This window comes from Trachurus trachurus (genome assembly GCF_905171665.1).
Source record: "Trachurus trachurus genome assembly, chromosome: 5".
In the NCBI taxonomy this organism is placed as follows: Eukaryota; Metazoa; Chordata; class Actinopteri; order Carangiformes; family Carangidae; genus Trachurus; species Trachurus trachurus.
The window spans coordinates 32,901,623-32,926,607 of record NC_139896.1 but is presented as its reverse complement, the minus strand read 5'-3'; the positions used below and the strand labels follow the sequence as shown (position 1 = coordinate 32,926,607).

At 42.1% G+C, this 24,985-nt stretch overlaps 1 protein-coding gene across 2 annotated transcripts in view; it reads left to right on the top strand.

Annotated features, from left to right (window-relative positions):
• The window catches only part of ppp1r16b (protein phosphatase 1, regulatory subunit 16B), a 103,304-nt gene that overhangs the window by 28,014 nt on the left and 50,305 nt on the right, over nt 1-24,985 (top strand). The window contains exons 1-2 of one of the 2 annotated variants that reach the window (XM_083971358.1): nt 4,346-4,406; nt 6,304-6,718. In XM_083971358.1, the coding sequence (XP_083827484.1) occupies nt 6,451-6,718 (268 nt within the window). In that variant the 5' untranslated portion in view covers nt 4,346-4,406; nt 6,304-6,450. Of the gene's footprint in view, nt 1-4,345; nt 4,407-6,303; nt 6,719-24,985 lie in introns of those variants that run through there. The other variant, XM_083971357.1, reaches the window with a different exon arrangement.

Below are 24,985 nucleotides of genomic sequence, written 5' to 3'. Positions count from 1 at the left end.
TGGCTTTTTATTAGCAAAAATCAAATATTGCTTTCATACGTATTTCACTGAAGTCGAATCACACCCGCAATCAAATGAAAGCTTTCTCCTACCTTAGAATGAGTTGTTACAAGTCGTTACAAATACATAAGTGGGCGACGCACCGAACCGAGGCGGCCATGTTGCATCGCCATTTTTTACGTTGAGTGGCAGCGTGACCGTAGGTAACCATAGAAACTCACCGAAGCTGTCGGCTCGGGGAGAAAGTTTTCCAGGTAGCGCCTGTTAAAACTGTCACCACTGTGTAGTGTGAGGAAGGACGGAGGCACTGATGTTGCATTCAGGTGCAGTCAGGCAGACGGCCGTCGACAAACCAACCGGATGTCATTTTACTCGATGAGAGAAAGATGGTGAAACGTGGGTCAGGTAAACAATACCACATCACCATGACAACATATTGTCATGCCTGTATTTTTTTTGCCTCGTGCTGACGGACCACTTGTTTACATAGACGCTTGTTTATCCTGTTACATGCAGCGTCTGTTGTCTGTCTGACGTCTGCCCGATTTCACGTGAATGCAACATCAAGAATACGTTCCGATATGCAACCGCAGCGCTAGATGGGGGGAATTCCTACATATTATACCTTTCAAGACAGATCTGTGACGGTGGCTTGATGAATAATGCTGATTGGAACTAATACTAATAATATAATGCTCATTATCTGGTAATGCTTCATGTGTAAACTTTTACAAGCATCCAGTCCTTGACAGCAGAATATGGTGAGACCTTGTCTCTGGCTTTATTTACACTCCAGTGTGTGTGTGTGTGTGTGTGTATGAGTAATGTCATTACTTCGCCTCTGATTCCCCTGATTCAATCTGCAGCAGCTCCTGGGTTTCATATTCCCAGAGTTAATGCCATTGACCATCAAAGGCGGCTAAAAAAAACACTGGATGTTTCTTGTTTGTCACACGTTCTATCTGAAGTTAATTTGATTTGCATGCTGTGCTCACATCTCTGAGGAAAAACGGGGATGGGTGGGTGGGTTGGTGTGTGGGGTGGGGGCTGAATCTTGTCCTGGTCCATTCACAGGAACCTTTACCCCTGTACAATCACAGCAGGTTGTGAAATAAACCTTGTGATGAAAAATGTTTTATAGATGTCAGCCGCTTGGAGCTGTAGTAATTCTGAGACCCGGGTTGATAGTTGGCCTTTCCCTGGCTCCTGTGTGCTGCTGTATGAGGCCTGAGGGGGAACTCAGTGTGATGATGTTGTGCAGTTATTTTGTAATTTGCCTTAATGTAATCACTTCAGCAATAAAGCAATCTGACATCCTGACATGTGAAAATAAGGGACAAGGCAGGGGCAACAATGCAAATATTATTATTGTCAAGCTGTCAACTGGGTCTCAGATGTCCAATTAGACATTTTAACCAAAAAATGATTAATCAAAAGCCAACCAATTATTTGTGGCACTTATGAATGTGTGTGTTTTCAGTGTTGTGGAGAATTTATCATGTCAGTCCCCTCGCTGAAGTCAGCTTCTAGACGAGAGGCTGATTTTCTTTTGGTTTCAGTTCAGCTGAACAAACTCTTATTTGACCTGTTAAATAAGATAATTAAACATTTCCCGCAAAGCAAATCTTATTCATATGAGTCTGTAAAGTATAATCTCAGCCAATGTAAATGCTGTAATTAGTTTAAAATGTACACTGTGGATGGACACATGCACTGGAGCTCGTTTTAAACTTTGATTGCAGTTTTCCACATCACGTAAACGGTCATGTAGCCCTGACACAAGTCCCTTATTTATGACCTTATCATGTCAAATTGTTCTGGACATCAGTCATGGTGCTTTAACAAATTACAATTCATAAACTTAAGATTTTTTTTTTAGTGTTTCTTAAAATCAATGCTAATTTAAACGAAGACTGAGAGAAGACTCAAATTGGAGCGATAAGACTGATCGTGTTGAGTAGTTGTGTAACTTGTCATTTACATCCCCTTTCCACAAATTAATATTTAACACTGCTGTTATCATTATCATTGTTGCTATATATTTATGTAATTTTCTTCCTTTTTCTTTTGAAGTGTGTTGACATCCTTTATTACTCAGCACTTCAAATGAACTTGACATCTTGACGTGAAATAGATGCCAAAAGCAGAACCATTAGGGTTTTCTGACTGCTACTCAAAACACTGATATTAGAGCTGCAACAATTAATCGATTAATGGAAGAATAATCTCTGTAAGGGATAATGCCCGACGAGGTGTCCATTATCAGAAATTAATGGACGACACGGAGGCGTGCTTCCGCGAAGTCCATTCATTTCTGATAATGGAAAAAAAAGAGGGACCCGCTGTGACTGCAGCTACAGCCAGTGACTCTGTCACAGCCTGGTAGTTGATCAGTGAAGGGAGGTGAGGACGGTGACGGCTTACATGTTACGTGACACAAAGTTTTTCAGAGGGCCAGTGCACTTCTTACCACTTGTGTGACTCCAGTGCCACGATGCGCTGAAAAATAGTTGTTAGCCTATTGTCCGAGCGTCCGTTGCCGTGGTTACCAACAAGCGTTTGAGCCAGCGCAGTAATATTTAAAACGTAATCAGGCAATTTGACCAGAACATCTTTATGGGTGTCCATTATCACTTTTTAATGGACACCCCGCAGCCAATCAGAATCGAGTATTCACCCAGACCATGGTATAGCCTAATAAGAAATTAATCGCCAACAATTTTTATAATGGAATAATCAGTTTGGGTAGTTTTTGAGGAAAAAAAAGTCCAAATTGTCTGATTTAATGTGAATATTTTTGGTGTCTTTGTTCCTTTATGACAATATACTGAGCAGTGTTTCCCACAGGTTTGATTGGACCATGCGCGCTTCTCTGTGTGTGTGAACGACAATAACAGAGAAGCACTGCTATGTGGAGATGAATGAATGGATAAATTAATGTATGGGAAACACTGCTGAGCATCTCTTTGGTTTGTGGACAAAACAAGACCCTCACTCAAGAAGTCTAAAGAAGGACGTCATCTTGTGGTTTGGGAAACACTGATTAACATTTTATTGACCAAACAACTAATCGATTACACTGCAAAAACTCAAAATCTTACCAAGAATATTTGTCTTATTTCTAGTCAAAATGTAATATCTAGTCAAAACAAATCTAATTTTACTTAAAATAAGACTCATCACATTAAAACGTAGCTTCAAGCACAAAAAACTTGCTTTCACTGGCAGATTTTTCTACTTATTTCAATAAAAAGTAGTTTGAAACAAGTGAAAATGATCTGAAAACAAGTTCATTTTTAGGTGATGAGTCAAGTGGAAAGAGATTAGTTTTGCCTAGAAATGAGACATTTTGACGAGAAATAAGACAAATATTCTTGGAAAGATTTTGAGTTTTTGCAGTGTACTCATTTACATAATCGACAGATCAATCGATAATGAAAATAATCGTTAGTTGCAGCCCTAATTGATATACATTTGTAAACTACATACATAAAGATGAAGAACACACCTTTCAAAGGCCTATATGTAATGTAATAGAGTGGGGAGGGGGAGGGAGAGGAGAAACAATGTTGACATGATGCCAGACTTCAGAAAGATCTTAAAATTTCTAGTCGTGAAACATTTCCACATTGCCAGAGCTGAACTTGTAGCTCCTGACGGCTCAGATTGTTTCTCTCACCCCCATAATCATAAATCTCTCCAGACTCTTTTTCAGACCGACTAAATGAAACCCTGGTAGAGAGAGCGTTCAGCACTCTGCACTTCTGCATCTGCCGTCCGTCTTCCTTGAAACACTTTACGGGGGGAAAAAAAGAACTTAAAAAAAAAAAAACAGCTGACAGCTTCAGTTTGAAATTCCTTCACGATAATTTGAGACCATGCTGCTAATCCTCTTGTGATCGACCTTTGGATCCTGACCCAGTCTTAACAAATCATTTGCAGTAAAGCAATCTGCTGCGTTTACAGACACCTCTCTGCTGCTCTTTCACACCCGGCATCTTCGCTCGTCACCTGGGAGTCGAGGATGTTGCTCGCATCTTGGCGCCGGAAACCTTCATGAATCTGAGAGATTTAGAGTAAACGATTGAAACGGATTAGTTTCATGTCAGTGTCTGGACTCCTTCACACTCGGCTTGGCCTGTTGACAATGGTACATATGACATCGCTGGTGAGCTGAGGACTGAAAGTGATGCTGTAGGAAGTGCTTGTTTCCTGTCCCCGTGTTTTGTAGCTGGTAAGGTAGGTGTTTGTCGCGCTGCAAAGGAAATAGTTATATCAGGTCTGTGACAGGCACGCGAGACGTAAAAACACATTGCACAATTGCGTCTGGCCAGGCGATGCTGCTGGACCTGCAGGCTTTCATTAGAGAAGAGGTTGCACGCATATCTATCAGCATGTGTGAAATAGTAAGTAACAGCATGTTGCACTTCTAAACATGCACGTATTGTTTTTGTTTTTATCGTATTGTGCTCAGGAGACCATATGAAATGGAACCTGTTTGGGTGTGAGTGTGTATGTGTGTGTGTGTGTGTGTTTGCGTGCTAACCGATTAGGAAGGGCTGGACTTTTTATCAGGAGAGTGTTTTCTGGCTGCAGCGTTCAAATGTCCGTACATTGTTAAGAGTGCTGTTCAGAGGAAGTAGCCTCAATCACTCAGTGCTTAAGCTCAATCACTAGTCACACCAGCAAATACAACATGCTTGTGCTTATGTGACATACTGTACAGTACTGTGTATTTTTGCTCTGTTGAGTTTGAACAGTGAGTGGTTCTGCTTTTGCTGTGTCACACACACTGATAAAAAGATGTTGACGATGCTTCATGGATTTCAGTAGAATTACCGAACACACAGTTTGCTGCTTTCTTGGAAGAGCTCTAAAAATGCTGAGAAGCTGAGAAGTTTTTTTTTTTTTTCTTTTGTTACGTCAGCGGCGATGTAGCTTTGAGTCGGCTTTTGTTCCTGTGAACAGCCGGCCCGAGTACATCAAGGTAACAATGACATGAAAAATCCCCGCTACAGCTCACTGGCCGGGTGTCTCTCTCTCTCTCTCTCTCTCTCTCTCTCTCTGTCTCTCTGTTTTATCAGTTTCTTAACATACTGCTGTCTACTCAGGAAGCGGTTAACCTTCGTGCAGGATGGTAGACAGAGGTCTATAACGGCTCACGAAGCAAATGGAAAATTGACACTTACAACCCCCCCCTGCTCAGTTATTTAGATAAAAATAGAGAAATTGGCCTCCATTCTGGTGCATCTGTCCTCTGAACTGAAGCCTGAGGAGCGTCGTCTTTGATGGTTGGAGAATCACACACCTTTTATAGAGGAAAAGAATTGGAGCATTTATGATGTCCGTCCCTTTTCATCCATGTTCTGTCTACTTGTTCATTGCTGTGGATAACTTGATAATTTTGAATGATTTCCCTGTCACCACTTTAAGAATGGTTGAGGCACCTTCTTATTGACATGTTTGTTTACATGTTTTTTCTTCTTGATATTACATTGCATAATGACGGTTATACCTATGCGATATTCTAGTTGTTTTGATGTGACATGCAAACCCTGACAGGTTGTATGGAACCCCGACGCAAAGCTGTGTAATAATTAATTATATTGTGAATGGAATATATTATCCAGACTTTATGTTCTATCCCTGTACATTTATGTATTTTTTCTTTTTCTTTTTCTTTTTCTTTTCATATTGACTAGACCTGATGATATCACTATTGTGCCAGGTGACCTGTTCACTGATTTAAGCAGGTGTGTCTACTATTGTCCTCATGTCTGATGAAGGCCTAACACCTGAAACGTCGCATGTGTGAGTGACATTAAACTGTCACGGGAGCTCTTAACTAGTGTGTGGCCTTCTTTTTTTCCTTAGGCTACCTGTGTCTTTCTTGGTGGTCCAGCACCTAGTCTTCAGTTTTTTGGGGATGTGCGTGTAGCTGCTTCTTTTTCAACTTTTTGTATTTAATCAGATGTACTGTCTATACAGTTGTAAGCAGATGGTGAGACAACAAGGAAACAGTTAGCCAGCACTCGGCCCCCACTGCAGCCTGAACTTGGATCTTTTCAACTAGGCCACCAAAATGCATCTCTATGCACTTTTCTGTGGTGCATCAGGCCATGCTCACTTTAAAATGTCAATGTTTCCCCCAGGGCTAAAGATTTACTACGAGTGTTACACTGCATCAACTACTTCCACATTTTATTAACTGACGTATTTATTTAAGTTCAGAGTAGTAAAAGATTGTGGCTGATATTTTTACGAGCAGCGGCTCAGCTTTTCTCTTTCTGTCTCCTCGCTCAGGAAGTTTACCGCAGCTGAGAGGATGATGCTGATGATGACGGGAGGAGGCCACAGCCGAAGGTGCAACCCTCGCTAGGAAAAATACGACCCCCCGGCCCCCTAAATCCAACTTTAAATTCAACCGTCCCGTCCCGTCCCCCTGGCGTCATGGCCAACCACCTGGAGCTGATCCAGGAGCTGCAGCAGCTGGACAAGGTGCCCAGTCTGGAGAGGCTGCGGGCGGCCCAGAAGCGGCGCACGCAGCAGCTGAAGAGATGGGCCGTGTACGAGAAGGAGATGCAGAGCAAGAAGCGGAAAGCGGACAAGAAGGGACGCAACGCCAACAACCTCCAGCAGGCCGAGGCCAAGAGGCATGTGTCGTTCGCCGCCAGCGTGGCGCTCCTGGAGGCGTCGGCCAGGAACGATCCAGATGAAGGTAGGAGCGGCAGTAAAGGATATTTATGACGTGCGCAAATGAGAAATCACACAGGCCCAGATTCATGGGTAAAGGGCTTAGTGTTTTGAAAGTAAAGATACGAGCTACACAAGGGCAGCTGACACACATGACCAATGGGCACACTAAATATACAACCACCGTTGGATTTATTCTCATTGTAACGAGGCAACGGGCTAAAAATATGCGGCGTGGTTTGGTTCATGAGCTCAGAGTGAAACTCGGGCACAAAGCTCAGTGACGCCACATTTGAATAATTACTTTAATTTCAGCCTCACCTCACTACTTCAGCTGGGTATCAAAATGCCAAGGTCAGGAAAACGATTAGCCGGGCCTGCCCACTTAAACTGCCAGAGGAAGTCACTCCATTCGAACCAAATTTGTTCTGCTGGAGGACTGTTTTATCATCGGGAAATAATGGAGTTGTCACACTGAGATGAAACTCTGCCAGTCTTTTAATTAAAATTTCTACGGATGGAGCCCCTCCTATTTGGAGATAATGATTGTTTTCCTCCAGTACAAACAGTCCCATGATGCTGTGGCAGAGCTAACAGTGTGTCAGCGATGCAGGAATGATAACAGGCGGCTTATTGTTTAGATATGGCGTCTAATTTAAGTTCACTTTAACTTGAAATTGGATTGAACTCTCTTTTTTTATCATGACAAATACAGCCATGGCTTTGCTACTGTACATTCTTTGCTTGTGCAAGCTGTCTTTACAGATATGGAAACGACCACAGAGGCTATGCATTTTCTTAGTATTTCTTACATAGCAGCAGCAGCAGCAGCAGCAGCTCTTTGCTGCATATAAACACGGCCACATGCACACATATGCACAAACACATGGGCTGTGAACTGGCTTGTAAAAGCTCCAGCTGGAGTGAGAGTCAGTGGAAGAAGGCGCTGTCTCCATGGCCTGTTTGTCATTTATCCTACTGGCATGTTACAGATTTGCAGTAAAACATCACAACTAACTAAAAAAAAGTATAAAAAGGAAAAACTCTCTACAAACTAGAAAAAAAATCCATACGTTTCATCAGCTATACTGCTGCTTTTGCTGATTCTGTTGCTGCTTCATTACACACAGATAGAGGTGTTGTTGTGTGAAAGGTTTTTAGAAATGGTCTGAAGAGCATTAAAAGGTTTTTGCTGTACATGGCTGTGCTGAGTGTAATTACCAGAAAGTCTGCTGAGCCACTTAGACTTTGAACATGGATGTTGTGGCTGTTGGGGATCATGAGAGTGTTTTTATCCTGGTCTGAAAAACCCAGAGGCAGCCGAGGACACCGAACATCTACTCATCCCTTCTCTTGCCAGTAGGAAATATGTATTTAGCAATGATGTATGCTGTCATTTAAGGACGGTTTCACAAAAATAAAATGTTTATCCTGAAGCGGTTTCCCAGATTTATGAGCAACATAAGTCAGCATAAGGTGTGAATCCAAAATACTGAATGAAAAGATGAGTCTAGATGAAAGGGAGAAGGATTTTCCACTGCGACAGTGATCCCAAACACACAGCAGAAAATCGCACATGACCTGCCCAATAATATAACACCTTTGGTGTATTTAAAGAGGAACTATGCAACATTTTTACCTTATTTAAACAGCTTTGGAGTAATTATATATCATATATTAATATATATCGCCTATGATAGTATTGTAACTGTTGTTTTGACGATGTGCAATTTTATATAATCGAGTATTTATACTATCTAGGAAAGAAAACAAACAGAAGGCGCATAGACTGTAAAGGAGCGGTGCATATAAGTCTGAATTTCTGCCTCAGAAGCCAATCAGCAGACAGGATTCAGTCACGTGGTGATAACGTGATCTCCAACAAGCAGTCTTGGCGGCAACCATACACAACATCGTCTCTGAGGCTCAGAGCAGAGATCCTGAATGTTTACTCATTTAATGTCTCCACACATCCTCTTGTTTACGACAGATTAAACTACACAAATATACACATTGTAACATCGTATATGTAACCGTTATTCATAGCTCCATGGATTGCTTTCTCAAAACAGCATAAGACCGGACTTATGTTCCCCTTTAAAGGCATAAATCAGGGTAACCGCCGAGGTGAGGCGAGGCAGGGCAGGGTAAGGCAAGGCAATTTGTATAGCCCATTTTTACAGACAATTTGTCTCAAAGGGCTTTACATAGCATCATAAAAGCATCCACTGCCCTTAGACCCTCACATCGACTGAGGAAAAACTCCCAGGAACCCTTTTAACGGGAAAGAATTTGGAGAAACATCAGGGTGAGCAACAGAGGAGGGATCCCTCACCCAGGACAGGCAGACGTGCAATAGATGTTGTTACAGACAAGAAAACAACAAGAGCTAATGAAGGCAGCTTCTGGTGGGCAGGAAAGGCAGGGAGAGCAGGCCAGCTTAATGGGAGGGCTGGATGGCAGACTGGTTCGTGAGAAGGGAGAGCAGGCCGGTTTAACAGCAGGAGGGGGTGCAGGCGGCGGATGGTGCATAGGGATGGACCTCTGGAGGATCTGTGGAAACACAGAGAGAGTGCAAGATACCAAGGCCAAACTACAAGGTGCAACAGATAATGATACTGACAGCTCAAAATGTGCAGAGGAGAGGAGAGGGTAACCAGATGTGTCCCCCAGTAGTCTAAGCAGCATTACTATAAAATGATTCAGAGCTACCTGAACCAGCCCTAACTAAAAGCTCTGTCATAAAGGAAGGTCTTAAGCCTGGACTTAAATGTAGTTAGAGTGTCTGCCTCTCTGACCCATGGAGAGAGCTGGTTCCACAGTAAAGGAGCCCGGTAACTGAAGGCTCTACCTCCCAGTCTGTTTTTAGAGATACTGAGAGTCACTAACAGACCTGCATTCTGGGAGCCAAGTGCTTTCAATTAAGATGGATCTTTGTCATTAAGATGCTTATAGGTCAGCAGCAGAAAGAACAGCAGAGCATCTCCTCAATGATTTGTGCAAAACAAGAGGATCGAACCCGTCGTCAAGTTGATGTTTTGAGTAATAAAACAGTATCGGCCCTTGTACTGTGAAGCCCATGTAACTTGTTAGTTGACATGACTGTACACATTGTATGTAATTTGCAAACATCTGTGTAGATGCACCGGCCTGTTTGTTTGGACACATGGAAAGCAGATCGTCTCTCTGCTTCACTTTGCTTTTTGTATCACTGATATGCAGAAGCTCTGTCAGTTCTCCTTACTGCTGACAGCGCCTGGGCATAGACACATTCGCTATCAGTTCTCTTTAATGAGGGTGACCATGACAGAGGCAGGGAGATAAAACAGAAAAGGAGGCAGGATGTAGTGCGTTGCCCACACAGCTCCAGTGGCAGCTGGCTAGCTCAGGAGCCTGATAATCTCCTCTCTCATTCCCTCTGGTCCCCAAATGCTCGATCAGGCATCATGACTCCACATGCTACGCTGCTCACACGCTCCGAGCTGCTCTTTTATATATATATTTTTAAAAAAAAATGTTATTTGAAACTCTCCTGGATTCTCTTGTGCAACCATTTTAAAAGAAGGTCATGTAGACAGAGCAAAGAAAATGAAATGTGTGGATCACAATGGGATTCATTTGAAGCATCAGTGGAAAAAATTAAATAAAAGCTTCGCTGGTGAAATGTAGAACCCTGATCTTCAAGACACACAAGGACTGGTGAAAGTTACAAACAGGGACACAGATAAAGAAAAAAATAAAGGAGTCTCATTTTTTTTGTATTGAATACAAGGAAATGGAGAGAGAGAGGGAGGAAGGGAGGAGTAAAAACAAGCGCACACACAGAGAGAGATTGAGATTGACTTTGCCTGTAATGAGATGAGAGGTTGGATTGGCTGGGCTGACTCTTGTTTAATCCCTGATTGGTAGAACAGACGAGTAAGTCCCTCTGTGGGTGCAGTCATGGGGTTAACTAGAGGGCATGTGTGTTACCACTTGGGTGTGAGTGTGTGTACTTTTTGGCATGTATTTTTCAGATGGGTTTCCTTGTGTACATTGTGAGCTCTACTGGATCTTGAACAGCAGATGGTGTCATTGAAACTAAGATCTTGTGCAGGTGTGTTTGTTTCTGTGCTCAAATCAAAGTGTGTATATCACGTGTGTGTGTGTGTGTGTGTGTGTGTTTTCTTTCCTCTCTGAACTTCAGTGTCCCTGTCATTATAACTTCCTCACTGGAAGCTGTGGGGGCAGACTCACCAGGCCGTGAGGAGATACAGATATAGTACAGCCGCAGAGGATACAATGTGCACCCGAGCTGAAGTTTGTGTACGTGTGTGTGTTTGTGAGGTTGTGATGAATAAGGAGCCAGAGAGTGGTCGTATAGATTTTTTTTTTTTAAAGGAGTCATCACCCGGAAATCACATTTTTCCTTGTTAAAACATGTATATTGGTGTTGGACCTCAGTGGAAACTTGCCTGAAAATCTGGAGTTTGAAAGTGGCTGAGTTTGTTCGTTTGGGCTCTTTGTTTAAGCCAGAGTAGCTCATGAGGCTGCACACCGTAAATTACCAGATTTTGACTCCGCTCCTATGGTGACTGTAGCGCTGTTATTTCGTCACTTTATTGAGTTTTAATATTTTTTCATGTGAGAAAGTAAGGGTTTAGATCCCTAATATGTGGTTAGTTTATCCAAACGACGGCTGTTTAGAAGTTTGCTCCGATGTTGGGAGAAGTGAAGCTCCACCAGAGGAGCGGCTCCTCAGCAACCCGTCTGCAGAGCTCGTTAGCCAGCCAAACTACATCATCCTGCCGGGGGAGGAAACAATCGCTAATTAACTTACCCGCAGGTTTAAATTAAATTATTTTTAGGAAAAAAATGTTGGTCTCATTGATGAAGTCTAACAGTTGTGGCAATCGTATTAGTTTGTTGTTTGAATAAAAAGTGAAGCTTCACACAGAGCAGCAGCTCTGCCCCGGGGCTCTGTAGCCTACGAACAGAAATCACCACATTTGCATCAATAAATACATGTTTTACAATGAACCGATTAAATTTGGTTTTATAACCAAAGTTATAACCAAGTTATATAACATGGATACGGTACACGACAGAGAGCAGCATAGTATGCGGTTTCCAATACAGCAATGCCTGCATGTACTGTAGCACACTGGGCCAGCCACCAGCCACCAGCCACTGGGCTCTGCCCTTCCTGCGTCCAATCAATGTGCGCCTCATTACATATTAAAACAATGAACATCTGGACCAGTCAAAACCTCGCGCTTACTCTCACGAGAGAAAGTTGCCGTATGCAAAAGTGTCAGAACAAGCTCTATGTTTGATTTTTGAAGTTTTAAGAATTGATTCAAAGCAATTCAAGGGGGACTGGATACGTAAAAAACCAGGTGATGACTCCTTTAAAGTTTATTTTGGGGGCTTTTTGGCCTTTAATTGACAGGACTGTTGAGAGAGTGACAGGATGGGAGGCAGAGTGGGGGAATGACACGCAGGATAGGGCCACTCGGCACGGGATTCGAACCGGGGCCGCCTGCAGTGAGGACTATAGCCTCAACACATGGGCAGGGTGCTCTACCAACTGAGCTAAACACCGCCCCGTCGTATAGATATTTGAAGTTGCATGAATATAAATGAAATTCTCAGTGTGTGTGTGTGTCTGGTTGCAAAGACGAGTGTGTCCGTCTTGAGGAGGCGCGGATATGAGGGGATGAAAAGGGAAGAGAAGAGGTAGGAGGAGACTGGACGGAGAGGGAGAGAGCCTATTTCTTTTACCCTCTAGCTGCCACTGCTCTGAACCCTTTGCCCCCTTTCAGTGATGAAGGCTGATGACTGTGAAATTACTGTGAAGCACCTCGGTGTCTCTCTCTCTGCTCAGCTCCCCAGCTATTGAGACTGATAGGTTTTCTCCTCTCCAGAGAGCTGCTATCTTACAGTGGGGGTCAAACAGGACAGTCTACTACACATACACATACAGAGAGTACGGCCTGACCTGACATCCCCTCTTAACATCACCTTGTTATCAGATACAGTTGTCCAACAGCTCAGACACAAAGGAAAGGAGTCAAGAATATCTGTGGTGAAGGGGAAAGCAGTTCAAGTGAGGTAAAGAGCTGGGTCCTACACATAGAAATAGATAAAATAGTTATTTTATCCAGATAGTCTCACAAAGCTGCTCAGTATTCATGATAAAAACGACGCCATCAGGTCAAATCATGGTAAACAATTGGTGGCAATCAAATCATCCCAGTGATTAGCCGACTGCAAGTGGCACAGATAAACAAAGTTGTTGACTAATCCCAGCTGATTTTGTCAAAGTGTCCTTTAAAATAAGGCACTAAACCCTGAGCTGTTGTGATAAAGAAAGAAGAAGAGCCAGTCAGCTCCACATGTGAAGGCATCACACCTCAGCACGACTTCAATGTTGGAATTTCACTTTTGGAAAGTTACAGACACTTCCCTCGCTAATCTTGAATTGGAAAAGCGATGGGGTTTCCTGAAGTTGTTCGATATGCTGGTTCCTTAAAATGCTTCATGTTGCTCCCAGTTTAAATAAATGGGTTAAATACAATCCATTTACAAGAGAATTACTTCTTAAAGGGATAGTTCAACATTTTGGCAAACTGGCCTATTGCCATAATCCCTATAGTTTTAGGAGTAGGTTCATAACCTTTAATTGTCGGTGCAAGCTATTTAACGGCGGAGCAGAGCCACGAGCTGCTCAGAGCTACGCTACGGCATCAAACTCATCAAATACACAATCCAACAACTCCAAAACGCTCTGGTGGACAAGTTGTGACCTGCACATTCACCACGCTATGAGATAATAACAGAACGTTACCAGACAGAGTTGTTTTAGAGGTAAATTCATGCAAAACCGCTGATGCGCGTTCCCGTTGGGGGCAGTTTCTGGGCAAGCAGTCTCTGCATTTACCTCGAAAACAACTCTGTCTCGTAATGTTCTGTTATTATCTCACAGCGTTGTGAATGTGCAGGTCACAACTTGTCCACCAGAGTGTTTTGGAGTTGTTGGATTGTGTATTTGATGAGTTTGATGAGGGAAACCAAGAAATCCCATTAGCCTCCGTAGCATAGCTCTGAGCAGCTCGCGACTATGCTCTGCTCCTCTAAAAATAGCTTGCCTTGCACCAGTAATTAAATGTAACGAACCTACTACTATGACTATAGGGATTATGGCAATGGGCCAATTTGCCAAAATGTTGAACTATCCCTTTAAATAAATGTAATTCAATACATGCAGAATATATAAAGAGAGACTTAATTTTAGGCATATACATGTAGGAATGAAATGGCCAAACAATGAGGATAATAAAGGGACAGGAAGTTGTCTTTGGTCTGTTTGGGATCATGTTGAACACCAGCTGTGACATGCCCCAGTTGTGTGTTACCCTTCCGTGAACCTTGACAGTGTTTCCCACCCCTGGACTGTATTTATTCACCCACACACGTGGAAACACCCAGCGCACTAATTACCACTTATTCCTCACTGAAAGTCCTTAACTTGTAACTTGATGTCAGAGAAGCCACACTTGAAAAGTCCACCTTCCATTTTTAGTCGTGTGGCTTCTGCTTTTGGTTCACCACCTTTTTCTCTGCCATATCATCACCATGAAAATACAGAGGAGGCATGGCTGCGTTTCAGGATCGAAAAACACTCCAGCAGCGAGCAAAGCCTCTTGGAAGGAGAATTCACGTGTGGTTTTGTCTCCTGTGTTTTTTTATTTTTTATTTCTTCTTACATGTGTGTGCAAATTAGATCTCAGAGGAGCTTTTGTCTATTTCTACTGTCTTATTAGAGTGGTAAGGCCTTCTCCTTAGAGGCCTTAGATAGGCTTAGCTGCTCCCTGGCATATGGCAGCAGCAGAGTGGCATTAAAAGACACACAAGAGCAGAATAAAAAAGGAGACAAAATGCTCCACAAACACAGAAACATCTCATTGCTCGGATGTGATCTTCAAGAAAAACTCCGGCCTTTGACAGTGATGTCTGTTCTCTTTCTTTCTTCCACACTCTTTAACTTCTGTCTTGCTCCTGTCTGGCTGTTTTTTTTGTATCTATAGGAGGGAACACATCAACTGTGTGTGACAGTTAACATTTACAACAAATGTCAGTGGGGAGATTTCAGTACCTCCTCTCATGGTGTTTGATGGGAAAGTCAGGACTGTCAGCTGGATCTTTGTGTTGGATCTTCCGTATGAGGATGAAGTACAGTATTTTGAATCCAGGCGAGTGTGAGGACTTAGACTAACACAGAATACCAGACTATCACTGCTCCACAGTATAGAGGGCTGCACTTTGTTACAACCCAATTACACCACAGTGACAGTCTTATCCACTCATCAATGAGAGAAGATATCAAGCAGAATTAAGGCTGGAGCCGGTGTCATACTGTTGATAAAAGTTCCACAGAGCTGACATATTGTTTTGGTGCACTGTCCTGAGCTGGTTCATTGACCAGGGTCGGGAGGCGGGACTAACAGAACATACAAACACCAGACACTAGAGACACAGTTGATTGGTTTTAGGGTGATTGACAACCAGTAGTATTTATTCTGACCAGACGCTGATCAATCGGGACATCCCTGCTTTAATCATTCACATGGTAAATATTATTCTAGTTAAAGGTATTTTATGTAGGAATTCCCCCCATCTTGCGGTGCGGTTGCATATCGGAACGTATTCTTGAGGTTGCATTCACTTGAAATCGGGCAGACGTCAGACAGACAACAGACGCTGCATGTAACAGGATAAACAAACGTCTATGTAAACAAGTGGTCCGCCAGCACGAGGCAAAACAATACAGGCCTGACAATAGTTGTCATGGTGATGTCGTATTGTTTAAAATGACATCCGGTTGGTTTGCCGACGGCCGTCTGCCTGACTGCACCTGAATGCAACATCAGTGCCTCCGTCCTTCCTCACACTACACAGTGGTGACAGTTTTAACAGGCCGAGCCTGGCCGAGCCTGGCCGAGCCCGCTGAGTTTCCATGGTTACCTATGGTCACGCTGCCACTCAACGTAAAAAATGGCGATGCAACATGGCCGCCTCGGTTCGGTGCGTCGCCCACTTATGTATTTGTAACGACTTGTAACAACTCATTCTAAGGTACGAGAAAGCTTTCGTTTGTATGCAGGTGTGATTCCACTTCAGTGAAATAAATATTTATGAAAGCAATAACATTTTTGCTAATAAAAAGCCAAATAAGTTACATACTGGGGCTTTAAACATTGGCATTGTCATTGTGAGCCTGTTAGCTCTAACATATTAACGTTTAGCTCAAAGCAACCCTGTGTCTAAGTAGAACCTCGCTGAGCTGCTTTTCATTAGAGCTGGGTGTGGAAACAAAATAAGCTTTGGTGCAAAGCTTAATGGTGGAAAAAAGACTAAAGCAGCCAATTAAGGTTGTCACAAAAACAAGGCTCTACCTCGCAACACTTTGCCATGTGTCATTGCAAAGACGTTGTGTGATCAGGGGGAATGTATTAACAAGTTCCTTGTGTTCTTATGGAGGTTGACTGCATTTCATATTAGTCACCTTGGTAAGAAAAGCGTCATCCACATGAATAATGTTATGTGATAATGGTGTAATTCTGATAGCGAGCCCCACTTGGATGTTATGCTCATTAGACGCCGTCAGACTAATGAGCACAGTTAACTAATCGCAGGTTTGTACTGTGAAAGATAAACGGTGCAGCTCGCTGATGATGTAGGTCACCCAGCGTTGCTGCTCTCTCCGGGTTACGTTCCAATGATAATCTTGGATCAAGATGTATTGGTAAACTTCAAACGATTTATGCTGGGAGACATGAAAAGGGGGGACTTCTGAACTAGATTTAGCAGTAAAAGCCACCTGGAGCTTGTTATCCGCCACTCCTTTCAAATACTTTAAAACACTGGATCTGATGTGAGGAGAAGAGGAGATTCAGATTTCAGTCGGGCAGAATTTAATATGTACCGGGTCTGTTGTTCCTTCAAAGTACAGTTACAGATGTTTAGCCTCTCCCGCTATTGTGTTTTTCTCCTTTCCCCTCCCTTTCCCTCTGCACAGCAGGTTTCCCACCCGTAACCCAGGCTGTATACAGCTTTATTCAAATAAAAGTAACTTCATGCATCATAACATGGTAATTTACACAATGAGTTTTCAATAAAACTGTTGGGTAAAAATAAATACATGCATTAGACTATATTGAATGAGGCTGGGAATCAAAGAGGAAAGGAACCAAAATGGAAAACAACAAACCATGGAGAGCTCTTAGAAAAAAGTCATTGCTATTAAAGAATAGGGATGAGGAGGAGGTTTTTTTTAATTACTAAAGAGAAAAAAAAGTAAATTTTAAAAAGTAAGATAATAAAATATCCCAAATGGGTTCATACCATAGTGGAATATTTAATATGACTGTGGGTTCTGATGCCTCACATATTGTGTAAACACGCTATTTTATGAAGGATTTTAACAATGAGATCATTTTTAGCACTAGTTAGTTTTCTGTAACAGGAGGTTGTTTACTCACAAGCTCAGCTAAGCCGATGTGACCTCTGACCTTTGACAGCTGCAGTGTAGGATGGCTGATCTCTGTTGTGCATCATGTGTCACAAGACAACAAAAAACAGAGGTGAGCTGTCTGTTTGTGTACACGTAGAATAGATCTGAAGAATTATCAGATCAGTCTACAACGTTTTACTGGGGTAAAGTTTAACACTTAAAAAAACAAGTTATTTATACTCTTTCTTATTTTATCAGTCCTTGAAGTCATTTCTTGACCAAAACTTTATTGTCTCTCCAGCTAAAGTGTGAGCTTTAACTGCCTTGGCCTTTCATGAACTGATGAATTCTCAGTTCTAGCTGCATTATGGGTGTTGTAAATGTTCTGATACCTTACTTATTACATAAATAATTTACAAAATAATGCTCTTCAGCCACTCACTTGATGCTTACCTTTGGCCACTGGCCAAACAGATTTAAGTGTGTCTATGTGCTGTGAGCTCAGATGTGCACTGATATTTTAAATGACTCAAATCTCAATTAAAATCTATCAAGCAAAAATTTAGCATTTACTGCATCTCATCTGCCAACAACATAAAATGCCACATGGCGTTCTCTGCAGGCCGTATTCATTTATTCATTCATGGGGATGAGTGTGGTCATTTTTTACAATCCCTGCATCCCACCCTCTCTGGTGACAAAATTAACACGCTACACTTGAGGCTCCTACACCAACAGCTCTTCACTATTTTTTTTTTCTTGTTTCTTCCACTCGTGTGATCTCTCTGTGACTTTTCTGAGCGGTTGATTACTTAAGTGGGATTTGACATTTCATGCCCCGAGCTGGGCTGCGACAATGACAGGGTTGAGAACCACAGTTAAAATGGATCCTTGTGTGGGCGGCATCTACACTACCGAATGCTTCTGTGATTAGGAGGACTTATCTTGTTCTCCTGACATCAGTGGATTTTAGAAAGAGTTTTTCAAAACGTCCTTGTCCTTGCTTTCTGCCAGATTTCGACGTTTCGGTGCATTTTCTTCTCCTTTTTTTAAATTTCGTATACTGTCAGCCTTTTGCGGTCGGGATAGTCTTCATGGAATCTCAGGCAGCCTTCAGGTCAACAGAACTCTATTCATCTCTACTCTGTCACACTCCTTTGCTTTCCCTCTCTTGCTCCGTCTCTCTAAATTAACATTCCTCTATGGGCTTGTCACACTGGGCTCCTCCAGGCGTTGCTGCTCTGCCTGGCACACACTGACACTGCTGTCTCCTGGCCCGCCATGCTAGTTCACGTGCCTCGGCCCTGGACAGAGGGGACTGACTCATCCTGGTCATGTAGTATCATTTAGATGAAAAAAAAAAAAAAATAGAAATACATAAACGGAAACAGCCCCGCTGGATGAACCGGTCGTTGTGAAAGAATAGGATTCACTGGGCCGTGGCAGTATCAGAATTTTGGCTTCTTTAGCTTCTTAATTGAACATAGTTTCTTGGCTGTGTTACTGTTAGACTACAACAAAGGCTCATTTATTGGACTTCAACACTTCATTTACTATCTCTGCTCCACTGTGTCCTCTACTTTCACCGCACCACTCATTTTTGTCCTTTTATTCGCATGGTCCCAAGTGCTTTCATCCAATTCCTTTCATTATTCTTGTTGTTTTGATTATTATTATTACTTGCTGGCTCAGATGCAGTCTTTAGTGAACAGTACGGCGCTAATCGGTAGCCTGTCGAGTTCACCGAGATGTCCTTCTCCCTCTCCTCTCTTCCACATCAGTCACATCTCCTGGGAGAGCCCCGACTCTCAAGTTAACTCCTATTTCCATGGTAACTGAGGCAGACATGGAGAGCTCCAGGCAGCCATGGCCCAAAGCTACTCAGCTGCAAAAGGCACAAACAGTGCATCGCCATTACTGCTGCTACATGGGTTAATATGAAGGGGACCGATGATGTAGTTGTGGCTGCTCGGATAACTTAGCCTCAAGTAAAGAAACTGTTATGGAGGGCAGTGAACCCTGTGATCCTCATCATAATCGGTGCATGTAGAGAAAATAGACAAGACTAATGATGATGACATGAAATGGCAGAGGGAGTTTATTCCTGAGATTTCAGATGATCAGATCACTCAATTTAGTTATTGAAAGTGCAAAACCAATATTTAGATCCTCCCAATGTGTTGTATGGTACTTTTCTCTTTTCCAGGATGCTGCCTCCACCTCCCTGCTGTATCTCTGGTTTAACAGTCTTTTTGCAGTGTTTGTGCGCTCTGATGGACGTCTGCACAAAAAGAGGCGACAATCAGGGTGTCATGTTTACATCACTGGAGCCAATAAATACCTGTGACTACTGCAGTCATCTGAAAAGGGAGTGAATGCCATTTGTACCCTTTGACACTGATGAAAGAAGCCAGGTGCTAGCGAGCGTTAGTGGGATGTCTGTCCAGTACAAAAGGGGCTTCAGACAGATGATAAGAAAACTCTTCTCCGTGCTGTACTACAGGGCATTGACAAAACTCACATTTTGTCATTTATTAGGAAAGGCACAGGCTCCAGTAAAGGACTAATGGCTACTAATCGTTGAAGAAATCTTCTTAATGGAAAAGCTGACTCATATCTTGAGACAACAAGAGGCACGACTGGAAGGAAAATGGCCATTATACAAGACTAAAACTGTAACATCCATACTGAGCTGCAAGTGAATCCATTGATAGGATTACTTCAATTTTTAGATTTTAATGCTGTTTAATCTCTTGCCACTAAAAGTTCAAGTGGAACAAATTTGCCCTGGGTATACTTGTAATGCCACAAAAGAGCATTTATTGATCTTGTGTACTTTCTAATTTCCAGCAATCAAGATCACTTCTAAGTTGAACTAGATCTGGTGGAATCACTCCAGTTGCGCAGTTGGAAAAAATGATCAGTTTAGACTCTTTTATTATGAAAAAGCGGAGAGACGGCTTTGCTCATGGTTACAAAAACACACCGTTACTAATCAGGTCCTTTGAAATTCGTCCTGGTGGTTTTGACTCATGTCTACATCTCAAGAAGCTTGTCAACCTTCCTACGTCCTTGTGATTGAAGCCCACCTGCCAGCGTGCCGGCCTGTCGGAGGCGTTGAAGTGGCGTAGTGAGCCGGGCTTGATCCACCGCCGCCAATCCTCAGAGTGCCTGTTCAGCACCATTGCTGCTCCCCCGCTCTCTTACTAAACCATCTTCAACCATCTCAGTGCTTCTCCACCGCCGGCCCACACCCGTCTACCCCCACATAGTGAGCAAACAGCCCCCCACCATAAATCCTGCAATAGGATTCAGGATTATCCAGTGAGGATTAGGCTTCGTCAAACCAAACGGGGCCAGCGTCATTAGCATCACTTTGATAGATAATAGTACACTCTAGATGCACAGTCAGTGACCTTTAATTGTGTGTGTTGAAACTCTGGCAACACTTGTGGACTGGGAGTGTATTGAATGCTGCGGGGATGAGTACGGTTTCAAGTGTTTAATTAACCTGAGGAGATGTTATTTCATGTTTGAGGTGAAAACACCCTGAAGCAAATGTTCCCAAGCTACAGCTCTCAGTATCTTGAACTCAACAGTTAGTTTAGTGTGTATTTCACAAGTATGATGATGATGATGATGAATGACTGTAAATTACATATAAACTGAGACCTGGGAGGTAGGGAAGACTAGGGCTCACCTCCAATAGTCGACTATTTGACGATTCGATTCGGAGAGGTCTGATTCGACTATGAACCTTGTAGTCGAATCGTTGGAAAATGTTGTTATGTAACCAAGACCATACCATTCTGACTATATGGGGTGCCCACGGCTGCTGAGCATAAATTGTTGCATAGAATGTCTTTTTTCGTTATAAAAAGCCTATTTTGATGCAAAATCTGCCTACTTTCTGTTAATAAAGAGTTCAAAATGATGTGTGCGTTTAAACAGGACTGTCAACATCACAGTACTCAGAAGTCACTGAGTGGCAAAAAGACGAGAGGCAGAGCCGCCAAAGTTTAAAATCAAGGAAAGTAACGAGGCGATTTTCTCCACCTACCATGTTTTTTGAGTGTTTTAGCTCTTTTGTTTGAAAAAGAGAGAAAAAAAAAAAAGGTTTGACGATCAGTCGACTACGGCAAAATCTGACGAATCAGATTCGACTATGAAAATCCTTAGTGAAGACATGAATGTAGCTAAATTGTTACTGAACCCATTCAATCTAAGTTAGGGCTGTTTAGTGGAGCTTAGCTGGGATGAACCAACTGGCAACCACAGCAGCTTTTAATAGCTCGAGGAGCTGTCAATCAAGGCAAACAGCAAAGCCAAAAATACAGCTCCACATGCAACACATTTTCGACAGACACCTTAGGAGAATTAACATTATGAAGTTTGTTTTGGACCCAGCATCAAGTGAATCGTATTGATTAGACTCACAATCATTGGCTTTAAAGGCCTGGTCATACTCGACCTGTGAGATTGTGAGAGTGCAAATTTCAACCTCTCCAGTTCACAACAGTGTGCAAAACAGAGAAAACCGCTGAAAGTTTTTATCTGTGTTTCACCATCCAGCTTTTTTTAAACGGCTCCTGTCAGAGTACCAACTGTTCCACCAGGAGAATTGGTTTGCAGACATTTATCTTGAACTAACTGTGTGAATTGTCTGTGTTGAGACCGAGCTATGCAAACAAGTTTACTCACTGCAAGCTTGTTAGCTTTCAGAACTTAATTTGTCATCTTATTAACTTCCAATTGAACAACATGGTGCACAGTGTTGGACAAAATCATGGGGGAACAATATAGGTTCAAAAAAAAAGGGAATGACAAGCACTAATGAGTTGATGTTGGCTTGTCAGCAACACAAGATCACCCACCAGCCCATCAACAAGTCTCTAGAACCAAATTGTGAGCAGATTTGTGTGGAGTAATTTTGCAGAACCACTGACTGGTGTGAGCAGTGCTGGTTCCTGTTTGACTCAGACATGTCAGGCCACATTCAGACCAGGTCCTCCTGTGGGGGGTTTGGCTGATTTACTGAGCTTTGCCTCTTCATCCTGCAGTTTTTTCTCCTCACAGTCTGTCTCGCATTTCATCATTTCCTCTGTTTCACTGTAATCGGTGAAAGCTTGCTATCTTAATGCCTTTTAGCAAACATACTGCATCTAATTGGATGGAACAGGGCAATGTAATCCAGAGGATTACTGACACAAACAATACTGATGTTTGTCTTCATAATTCTATGTAGCTCCACTTTTCTTTTTTCCACTCCCATACATCATAAGCAAGTGCAGGCATGACACTGAATATAGCCTAGGTTTATAAATGGAACATTTCAGTGTCTTGATTATTATCATTATGAGTAGACCTGTTTACATCTTGGACTTGGGATGGTTGGGAAGTTGTTAGAAGGTGGTAGAGTATTATTTGAAATGGTTCTGCCTCTCTGTTTGTGATGTGACTCTGCACCGATCTGAGTGATTATGAAGTCAGGTTTGTTTCCTGGGCTCAGTGCAGCATATGAAGTCTGCCACAGGTCAGGAATATATATGTATTCATGATGGTCGCACCGCTTTGATTCAGACCGATATATCTCGATATAGCTCGACAACTTTGGCGATCCCCTGAAGTTTTAATCCAGCACCATCATCTGGTTTAAATCTGAATTTCAGAATGCTAACATGCTAAAGTAACATGGTAACATAGTAAACATGTTACTGGCTGTTTAGCATTGTCACTTTTGGCATATCAGCGCATGCTGATGTTGGCATGTAGCTCAGATCTCCACTAAAACAATGTTTGTTTTATAATTTTCAAGAATGTAGGCTTAAAGGTCCAGTGTGTAAAATGAAACTTGTGAAAGGTGCTCTCTGGTTGGCTGGATTTTCCATACAAACATGGCGGCACAAGATGGCGACACCTCTAAGAAAGACCCTTGCTAAGAAGAATTATAAGGCTATGAAAACTAAACAGATTTTATTTTATAGTGATTGTACACTTATATAAATATGTTCATTCAGTATTCAGATTTTGCCAAAAAACCTTGACAAACACTACACACTGGACCTTTAAACATATAAACTATAAAGTTTAAAAATAGATAAAACTGTATTATCAATAATGGTGCTGGTATGATATATTGAGCCTAACTAGTTTGATTGCACATTAAATGCTGTGTCTCAAGGCGGAAAACGAACCCTGATACTGTCGTGTTATGTGGAACGGCTCCATTATTTGAGACGGAGCTGATGGACCTGAGTTAATCTGATGGGATGTTTGTCTTGATACGAGATTCATTTCCTCATAGTGTCAGATGACATTTGTTGACTGCAAAACAGTGCCTGGGATTTGTCAGTGTGTCGACGGTGTCAGTGGGCTCACCTGATGGATTCATCTGTTAATTACATTGTTAAGTCTGTTTGAACTCTGTCAAGGTTGTAGGATGAATACCAATCATAATTCCAAATAGAGACCTGAGATCTTTCAGGTATGTAATGTTTATTCTACCTTAGTTCTTAATTTGCCAGTGGTGACCCAGAAAACACCTGCTGCATGCCAATCTACAGTCTGTTGTGTCTTCCAATGGCGGCACCTGCTGTGCTATCAAGCTACATCTGTTAAACCAGCGTAACATACAATTAAGTCCCTTAATAGCTCATCATGTGGAGGATAATTATAACACACAGTGGAATACTAATTATATCAATGATCCTCTCATAATGTCCTACTAAAACCAATGTCATTTAGCTGCTACTTATGGACGTGCCGAATGGCCTTCTTTCTGCACAGCCGTCAAGAAGACGGAGAAGGCAACGTTGCCTGAAGAGCATGTGGAACATAATTATGTTATTTTCTGAAAACTGCTGCGCTGCTTCATGGGAACTGATGTGCACTTATGAGTTGGTCTGCTGTGCCGACCTTTTTCCATTTGCACTAGATTAGTAAAAAATGAATGAAATGAGGTCGTGGCAGAACCTAATGATAATAGAAATGAATACTAGCAGTGTGTTAATCAATTACCTCTGTTATGAGCTGAATGAGAAATTTTTCAGAGAACAGAGTACCTTTTTAAATCATCCCATGTATCCTCTGAACAGATGTAGCTACACTGTAAAGCACCAGACTGGAGTTAAACTTAAAGTTATCACATGTCTGAATTGACTAGACCTATGTCAGGGGTTCTCAACTAGTCTCACTCTGCACTCCACATTTTCCCATGGTCATTAAGTCGCGACTCACTTTTATAGAATTCAAACCAAGATTTTTTTTTTTAAGCCTTTAAAAACTCATTTTGCTCTTTATTGAGCAAAGTGCATTTCAGAGCACATGAATGAAACTGAGGAGGACCATGACAACTGCATGTACTGAAGTGAATAAAAAAATATCAAACTGCACAAAATGGAGACCAACAAAACGATAAATTTGACTTCTAATGCATCTCTGCATTCAGAGCATGTTCATAAAAGTGAATAAATATCAAATTGCACAAAATAAAGACCCACAAAACAAAACAAGATTTACTGCATTCAGGCCACATTAAGAAGAAAGTAATATCTTTGCATTCAGAGCAAATAATAAGAAACTGATATCTTTGCATTCAGAGCAAATGGAGCAAACAATAAGAAACTGAGAAGGACCATTACAACAGCATGTGTTCGCGTGACGCATGCCTTTCAATATAAGTTATTTTTCAAAATAAAAGACATGTCCAACATCAGATGTGCATTAAATATTATTTACTTTCTTGACCAGCTGTCCGTGACCCATCCAGAACGGGTCCCCGACCCACTTTTGGGTCCC